This window comes from Bos mutus, chromosome 8 (assembly GCF_027580195.1).
Source record: "Bos mutus isolate GX-2022 chromosome 8, NWIPB_WYAK_1.1, whole genome shotgun sequence".
In the NCBI taxonomy this organism is placed as follows: domain Eukaryota; kingdom Metazoa; phylum Chordata; class Mammalia; order Artiodactyla; family Bovidae; genus Bos; species Bos mutus.
In genome coordinates, this window is record NC_091624.1 from 4,362,557 (window position 1) to 4,372,052 (window position 9,496).

At 49.5% G+C, this 9,496-nt stretch overlaps 1 protein-coding gene across 2 annotated transcripts in view; it reads left to right on the forward strand.

Moving 5' to 3' along the window:
- Window positions 1-7,495, forward strand: part of BRINP1 (BMP/retinoic acid inducible neural specific 1) — a 197,486-nt gene extending 189,991 nt beyond the window's left edge. For both annotated transcript variants that reach the window (XM_070376070.1, XM_005891939.3), the window contains one exon: window positions 5,446-7,495. In XM_070376070.1, the coding sequence (XP_070232171.1) occupies window positions 5,446-6,586 (1,141 nt within the window). In that variant the 3' untranslated portion in view covers window positions 6,587-7,495. The remainder of the gene's footprint in view (window positions 1-5,445) is intronic.
- The last annotated feature ends 2,001 nt before the right edge of the window (window positions 7,496-9,496 follow it).

Genomic DNA, 9,496 nt, shown 5'->3' on the forward strand with positions numbered 1-9,496 from the left:
TAAAAAATAAAACTCTCCCTTTTAAACAAACACTTCCGGTAGGCAAATGAGACTTCTGGATTCTAGTTTTCTCTTTGAGCCTAGAGCTGTTCTCCCCTTTCTCCTTGGCACTTGATTTGTATGATCGTCCCTAAAATGCCACTGGCCTGGCACTGCATTCCTGTCTTGGTCAAAACCTCCAATTAAAATCAGCAGGAAGTTTGCTAGAATTAGGAATCCCAGCCTGGGCTCCCCACCCGGGTGGTTCTGAGAGGGAGGCGTGCACCTTTGAAAGCACTGATGGGAAGCCCCGGGTGGCAGAGTCTCTGCCCTCCAAATGCGGAGTGACTCCAGCTGTGCTGCCAGGAGGCCTGTCAGTTCCTGGGCAAACCCTGGCTGAGGCCAAGACCTAGCCTGCAGGGGAGCAGCGGGGGCATCTCCGTGGACCGCCGTCCAGCTCCTCCTCCAGCCTGGGTTTGAGAGGGGAGGAACAGTACAGTGGGGAGTGGAGGGCACAATGGGGTTTGGATGGAGACATCCTGAGCTCTGATCTTCTGTGTCCATGCTGTGTGACCGTGGGCACATTGCTGTCCGCTGTGGTCCTCCGAGCCCTCTCGGTGGGATGGAAATCACGAGGCAGTCCTATCTCCTGGGGCTAATGTGAGGGTAAACGTTGGCTGCCATGATAGAGAAAGCACTTGGAAAACATCAACCTTCCACCTCACCAGACCTCAAGGCTCAGGTCTAAACATGAGGGAGATGGGCTGGATATTTCCAGGGCTGCTTCTTCTCGAAGGTTCTCTGCCTCTGTGGTCAAAGCTGCTTCGTGTGTCGCCTCTGTGGGAGCCTGCCTACCAGGCCCCAGGGGGTTCCAGCTTTAGGAATGAAAATGCAAGTTCCTGCCCTCCTTCCTTTCCTTTCATCAACACTCCCCCCGACCCCCACTCCATCAGAACAAACTGGGGTCCTATCCAGCAGAAAGATGCTGAATTGGACGTATTGAAGTTCAGCTTTGGCTGAAAAGGGAAGATGCTTTGGATCTCCAGGGACAGAGAAAAGCACCTTAAAATTTGGTGCCCACTGTCACACATGGACTACCTTGTGGTGGGAACTGTGCCGGCCCCCACCCCCCGGAGCTGGCCTATTAAACTGCTCCTGCATTGCAAGGGTTGAGGCGGGCTGTCGCCAGCCAGCCTGGGGAATGGTATTTATAGATCACGGTCCCTCCTACCCCTGGTCCCCAGCCTTTCCTGAGCACTTGTCGGTGAGCTCCAATTATCTGTGAATGGAGCAGAGGGATAACTGGCAGGTCCAGGGGAAGCAGGAATGTGCTAATAGGCCCTTCACACGTTCAAAGTTTCAGTATTTTCCCATTATTTCCATTTACATCTCTTCTTATGGCATGCTTCCTTCTTTTGGCCGGCTGTAATTTTATACTGTGGTTCGTCGGAAAGCGCGCCCATGCTGGAGTCAGAGAGCTTGGTCTGGAATGTGGAATAAGTTTGTGATGTCAGACAAGTCTGCCTGCTTCTCGGGGCTTCGCTTTCTGTGCTGCCAATGGTTATCCACGCTGCTCTGGGAGAACTCCGGCATGGAGCCTGGTGTACAGTGAGTGCTTGGTGGTTGAGCCGCTCACTGACTCCCTGGGCTGGCTTTAAGCATGCCTGCCATCCAGCCTGGCAGGATTTCTGAGGATCAGTGACCGCTCCCCAGAGCAGTAGCTAGAGGTGGAGAAGGTGCAGGAGATTGCTCTGATGGCAGTGGAGTCCTCATTATGAGAAGCTGCTTGTGCTAAAAGGACAGGGGTGCAAAAAACTGGGATGAGCTTGTTTTTTCTGGTTTCGCTCATCTCTTCAAAATGAAGGACTTTGGAATCTAAGGAAAGTTCACTGACATTGGGAATTGGGACTTAACAGTAACATTTCTACCCGGTCTGACCACTCTCTGGGCCCTCCTTCAGAAAAGGATTGTTTGCAAGCAGATGGCCCATCAGGGGTCTACATTCCCTGATTCTGGGAGTTACAGTACTGCAAGGCATGGCTGAGTTGCTTCATTCGCATTCCACCTACTCTGATTATGGGGCTTCCCTGGTGGCTAAAGAATCTGCCCACAATGCGGGAGACCCAGGTTCGATCCCTGGGTGGGGAAGATCCCCTGGAGAAGGGAATGGCAACCCACTCCTGTATTCTTGCCTGCAGAATCCCATGGACAGAGGAGCCTGGCAGACTTACAGTCCACGACACGACGGAGCCACTGCCACTTCCACTCTGCTTCACTCCGTCACCTCTGCCCCCTCTCCCGCCCCTCCTCCTTCACTCTGGGTTGGCCCCTGCTCCCGCACCTCCTCCAGCACCCAGGATTCCCGGGGCCCCACCTCTCTCCTCCCTACTCTCTTCCTCCCGCCGGGCGCTCCCCACCCCCTCCCGGGCGCCCGCCTCCTTCGTGGTCCTCCTCTAGACCCTTAATGCCTTCTTTGATCCGGCCCACAACCTCACGATTATGCAGGTGCCAGGCAGCTCTCGGCTGCGCCTCAGAGGGCCTCTGTCCCCGGTGCCTCCCGCTCGACAGGGCTGGAATCCTAATCGGCCCCTCGCCCCTCCGCCAGTGGCCGCCTCCCCGGGGGCCTCCATCTGCCCCCTCCCTCCCGCCCCCAGGGTGCTGAGAGCCCGGCCACAAGGAGGCATTGATTCAAGGAGAGGGGGGTGGGAGTCCTGACAAAGGGTCCCAATGATGAGACACGAGAAAGGGGGCGCTCTCCGGGCTTATAGAATGCCTTGCAGATGGGAGCAGAGGAGCTCTCAATGGGGTACTGTCCTGTCGCCTGGAGAGGGAGTGACGGGGCTAAGTGTGGGTCCTTTGAAAGGGGCGTTTTGAAATGACGCTCTGGTCAGATAGAACCACGCAATCGGAGACGTGTGGCGGGCCCCTGTGGCTCACAGCACTCTCCGATGACTCAGACCCCATATTCAGTCGATGCTCTGGCTCCGGAGGTGGGAGCCGCGTGGCTCATTATCATTCCAGCTCCATTTCCTGAAGGCTGGGCCCTCTGCTGTTCTCCAGGCTGTAATAGGATTGGTCCACGCGAAGCAGAGACCGCCGAGGCCTGGAGCTGTGTGGGTGGAAGGGATTGAAAACTAATACTGCAGCTTGGGAGACAGAAGCGGAGTTTGTTGTTGTTTAATGAAAAATAAGAAAAAATATTAATTTTGGTCTGTTCATTCATTCAGTGTTCGTTCACTCATTCATTCAGCAAACATTTCTGGGCTCCATGCTCAGAGAAGGAGGGCTCCCCTCTCTCATGCCTTAGAGCCTGGAGGGGAAACTGACCAAAAAAATAGGGGCTGCAATACAGTGTTCAGAATGTCCTGAGGGAGGTTTCATTGCCACAGCCAGGATCATTCCGTGGGCTTAAAGGCAGAGCCCTTTCAAGGAGCGCTCTAATTATGCCTCCATTTTCTCTCAGCTGATAAGCAGGCAGCATTCTAGGAAGCCAAGTTTCAACAGTATCCATTTCCAAACGTCCCAGTAACCAAATGGTTTCCCTCCACCCCAGAGATACAGGGAAATCCTGAAAGCGTCTCAGTAGCTTCAAAAGAAGAGCTTATTCTCTAGGATAAGAATACTTATTATTACCTTTAATAATTGGTCTATGCCTGGCTCTGTGCTAAATGTTTAAAGGCATCATCTCATTCAGTCCTCTCCCTCAGCGCCTAAGATAGGTTTTATTATTCTCCTTGCATATGGACACTGCATCTCAGAGACATGAAGTGACTTGTTCCTTGCAGAGCCTCGAACTAAGTTCAGCCTGGGCCAGTGCACGAGCCGTTCAGGATTAGGCTGCACTGCTTGTCTCCTGGTTCTTGGTTTGGCGATTGTGGCTGGGCAGAGGAAGCGAGAGAACAGGGGCGTGGCTACCACGTCGCACCAGAGACACAGCACAATGCAGAAGGGCTTCTGTCTCCAGTTTTCTAAAATGGGGATCCCTGGCAGTCCAGTGGATAAGACTCCAGGCTCCCAGTGCAAGGGACATGGGTTCGATCCCTGGTTGGGGAACTAAGATCCCACATGCCACACAGCATGGCCTAAAATAAAAAATGGGGGATCAGGAGCCACTGCTACCATTGTCATCCTCACAACAATACTGTGGCACTCAACAGCCTTAAAAAAATGCTTCCTTGACTCTTTGGGGAAAAAAAAAAAAAAAAGCCTTGGCTATGAGCCAGAAGGTTCCTCTACCCACTCGCTGTATTATTTGCCTCCAAGCTTCTCTTGCCATGTCTAGAAAATGGAGCTGAGAGTCCCTTTGCAGGAATAACAAGAGCCTAACTTTTATGGAGCCCCTAATACCTACCGAGTTAAGGGCTAAGACTTCACATAAAAATTCATGCCATCCTTACCACAGCCCAGCGTGGGCGGAGTGATTAGGGAGGTGAGGGAAACCGCCAGCATTCCCCAGGCTCAGGAGTGGAGGAGCCAGGACTCAAAGCGATCTCAGACTGACCTCAAGTTGCAAGCTATTTTGGGGGTGTTGTTGTGAAGCTCAAGTGAGAAATGGGAGGGTAAAAAGTGCTAGACACATGTAAGGAATTATTCTTACTGTGGAATACGGCCAAGAGGGGACTTGCACAGAAATGAGGAAAGATGAGAGGCTGCTAAGCTGACTGTCTTACATCTTTTTTTTTTTTTTTTAACTTATTCTTCTGTTGCTTCTTATCTGATTGAGTATCTGTCTTCATTGGAATGTTCCAGAGGCTGGAATCTGGGACAGGCTCAGGTTTGTTTATAAAAGTGTTGAGGGGCTGTGGAGAGGGGGACCTAGACATTTGTAATGTGATGGAAATTTCACTGAACTGAAATTTCGGAGAAAAATGGGGAGAATAGCATTTTTCTTACATGTTTTGAAACTGCAATGTTAGGATCACGTGAGATCATCAATATGGAAGCACTGCCATGAGCTCTGGAGTAATATAAGATAGAATTCGTTTTTTGCTGAAGTTTTTGGATGTTATGGGAGGAATCTGTGAAGAGGGTTGAAACATCAGGTGTAGGTTAAAAGAAATAACCCCTCAATTCGTCTTTACTGCTGACTTGCTACAATCTGTTGTCATTCAGCAGGGTTTTTGAGTTTATACACTTTAATTTTCTGAATCAAATGCCTTTGAGATGAATGAATAATAGATTTAGAAAGCTGGGAGGACCTCAAAGAACACTTTTACTTCATCCCTTTCCTTTTTACACATGAGGACACTGAACATTAGAAGGGGAAGTACAAGGTCATATAGCTGGTCTTCAACATTACCCAGAGCTACACTGTCACTCCCAGCAATGACATTCAGTGCTCTTCCTGTGAGAACTGCCCTACCCTGTCCTTTCATTCTCTGGGCAGCCCCAGTTTGCATGAGCAGCTGGAGAACCACAAGCCCACCCATGATGGCTAACATTCTCCATCTCCCCTCTGTCCCCCAGGACAATTCAGCAGTGGCTTGCAAGGGTCCAGTCGCTTCTCTACTGCAATGAGAACGGGTTCTGGGGCACCTTCCTGGAGAGCCAGAGGAGCTGCGTGTGCCACGGTAGCACCACACTGTGCCAGCGCCCCATCCCCTGCATCATCGGTGGGAACAACAGCTGCGCCATGTGCAGTCTGGCCAACATCTCTCTCTGCGGCTCCTGCAACAAGGGCTACAAGCTGTACCGAGGCCGCTGCGAACCGCAGAACGTGGACTCGGAGCGCAGCGAGCAGTTCATCAGCTTCGAGACCGACCTGGACTTCCAGGACCTAGAGCTCAAGTACCTGCTGCAGAAGATGGACTCGCGCCTCTACGTCCACACCACCTTCATCAGCAACGAGATCCGCCTCGACACCTTCTTCGACCCCCGGTGGCGCAAGCGCCTGTCCCTCACTCTCAAGAGCAACAAGAACCGCATGGACTTCATCCACATGGTGATCGGCATGTCCATGCGCATCTGCCAGATGCGCAACAGCAGCCTGGACCCCATGTTCTTCGTCTACGTCAACCCCTTCAGCGGGAGCCACTCGGAGGGCTGGAACATGCCCTTCGGCGAGTTCGGCTACCCGCGCTGGGAGAAGATCCGCCTCCAGAACAGCCAGTGCTACAACTGGACTCTGCTGCTGGGCAACCGGTGGAAAACGTTTTTCGAGACGGTCCATATCTACCTACGCAGTCGGACTCGGCTCCCTACCCTCCTGCGCAATGAGACTGGCCAGGGCCCCGTGGACCTGTCTGACCCCTCCAAAAGGCAGTTCTACATCAAGATCTCGGATGTGCAGGTGTTCGGGTACAGCCTGAGGTTCAACGCCGACCTCCTGCGCAGCGCCGTGCAGCAGGTCAACCAGTCTTACACGCAGGGCGGCCAATTCTACTCCTCTTCGTCTGTCATGCTCCTCCTGTTGGATATTCGGGACCGAATCAATCGCCTGGCCCCCCCTGTGGCCCCGGGGAAACCCCAGCTGGACTTGTTCTCCTGTATGCTGAAACACCGCCTGAAACTGACCAACAGCGAGATCATCAGGGTGAACCACGCCCTGGACCTCTACAACACTGAGATTCTCAAACAGTCGGATCAGATGACAGCCAAGCTCTGTTAACCCGGGCTCCTGGCCGCGGGCGTTCCCTTTTGTTGTACAAACAGAACAGAACCAAGCAAAGCAAAACAAACACACATTTGTAAAGTGTAATTACTATTCAAAAGAAAGGAGGAAAAGTCTTCATTTGTTGGAAACGAAAAAACGTTCTAGCAACTGTATAAAACCGTGGGGCATGTTTGTTATTTCTATACTCTGTCGTGAAGAAGGGTCTCAGTCTTGGGAGGAGCTTGGAGGGAGGTGCTGCTCAGGCCTCAGGTGCTGGATTGAGTGGGGGGGATGGGAGAGAGCATATGCAACGAATTGTAAAGATCTCTGCTGTGCAGGTGCTACGATTAAACACGAAAGAGAAAGCTATATGTAATGTACAACCGACACTGCCATTTTTCCTTGTGGGAGGAAATGGACATAGATAAAGAAGATATTTCTTCGGTTACGATTTCTTCCCTCTTTATGCCTAATTCCTTGTGGTTCTTTTGACTCGTCTACACATGAGGGTGGAGATACAGTGACAGCACTGTCTCACCCAGATAGCTTCTCTCACACTAAGTAGACTGGAGCTCACTGAAGCTGAACAACAGGGGACCCTGGGACCCTGGGGGAGAGGCATTCACATAATCACAGGGTGTTAAAACCATCAGGAAACCTTTGAGATCGGCCTGTTGATCTCCTGGATTGCGTTTGGGAACTAGCCTCAGAGAGGACTGGCGAGCCCAAGGCTACATGTGGTTACTGGCCAAACAGCGAGGTGAACCTGCCTTTGACCCCGTTGGCTGCGCTCCTTCTAACATCACGCTGGCCACGGTGGTGGTTACTCCTCTAGCTGAGCTGCCAAGGGATGGAGTAGCTTTCAGTCTCAGGTTGTTTTGATAGCCCTTTTTTTCTTTTAACGAAGAAACCCATTTCAACTAAACTGTCTCCAAAAAAAAAAAAAAAAAAAAATGGTGTCAGATACCCTGGAAGCGCTCTGCATATTTTACTTTGATTTAAAGTCAACACCCAAAATAAAATAGGGTGGGTTTTAAAATTGCATTGGTCTGCCAGGCCGACTTCCCCAAGTAGGTATCTAAAACATGATCCTTTAACTCAGAATAATACACACACACACACACACACACACAATGCACTAACACTGCCACTTCTTGGGCATCTCTGAAAACTGAGAAGCCTTGTCTGGGACTTGGGTTTAAATTGAAAGGAGAGCTGTAAGGAAGAGAACTCATTTCAAAGGACATCTGTAGAGGATTGGGGCAGAAAGCATGTCTTAGCCTTCAGGAACTCTGCATTTATCTTCCTGCTATGGTAGTACTTGCTAGAGATGCTTCGAGCATCTGAGTCTTCATTTCCAAATTGGCAGAGAAATAGGATCACACACGTCAGGGTTGGGAGAGAAAATAGGACTCCTCTGGTCTCGGTGTCTGCCCAGTGCAAATCTTATCTTTGGGACATCACCCCTGTTTGCTGACTGGCCCATTTCTGGGATAGGAAACCCATGTAGTTCTGTCTTCCACATTCCTTGGAGTCCTCTTTTACTGAAGGGGATCAGTAGTGCTCATGCCAGCTTATGTTATTAAACAGATCTAATTATTAGATGGTTCTTCTATACATTTACCAGCATCTGTGTACCTTCCACTGACTGGTTCCAGTTCTAGAATGTACCTTTCTCATGTCAGTGCTTTCATAGATAAAATACAGAAACTATCTCAGGGCTCACCAGAGTCTGTAACACTTTGACTCAAAGAAAACACTTACCCCCACCCCCACCTGTATAATTTAAGATGAAAGGAGGAAGCTTCAGTGCATACAACACATAAGACCTATCTAGTTTAAGTATGTGTGTGGAGGGGGGAAGTTATATCCTTTTTTTTTTTCCCATAGTGAAATTCCAAATTTAATGTTCCAGTTTTTAGTATGAACTAGCATGTATTCTGATACCAATTTAACAATTTGTGCTTCACACCATTGTAGTTGTTTGGCCCTCAGATTTTGAGCAGATTCGGTATTCATTTAGGTTGGAAATCATTCATGCAAAAGTCACATAGCAGCTATTCATCAAGCAAAAGATTTTATAGCAGGTCAGTAAACCATCAAACATCTCAACAGCCCACACCCTCTACACATGGAGCCGTGACCACTGGGCCATAGGGAAGTCCCTCTTCAACACTTGGGAGATGAATGGGGCATGCCAGAAAAATATCTGTAAGGAAATGGGTTATGCTTTTTGTGCCCCTCATACATTAATGAGAAAGACATATGAACCAATAAAAAATAAATAATTACAGTACACCATGATGAGTGCTGTTGTGGGGTCAGACACGCAGAGAGCAGCCCTGAAGAAGTTATGAACTCAGTTCATGCAGTTGGTACAGCCTTTAGATGAACATACTCATCCTGAGTGTTGAAAATGAAAAGGACTTGGGCAAATAACAAGAAGGCTCTTCCCCAGACTTCACCACCCATGTGTGTGTGTGTGTGTGTGTGTGTGTGTGTAGGAAGGTTTTCTTCTCTTTACCTTGACAGTATTACTGAATAATTACATCATATCATATTACAAAGAGAATAAACAATGTCTAATGATTGGAAAGGACAGGGAAATCAGATAAATTTTCAAGGACAGAGAGATTCAGACATCAAAATATTTGTTCAAAGGTGAAAGGAAAATACTTTTATAAAAGAATACAACGTTCTGGGGATTTTCAGGCACCTTCTGCTTGGGTCCAACTCTTTGAGCTAACAAGGTCCCTCCAGCTATTGGGGAAGAGAAGCCTGAAGCCTTCAAGTGAGATTTTAATTCAATTAGCATCTTACCAGTTTGATGCAACAACCAAGGACCTATGGTGTCTGATTAATATGCTGATGCTAAGGCAAAAGAGTGAACAGAATGCCCCGTTGGATAAGCCTGACAGCAAAGCG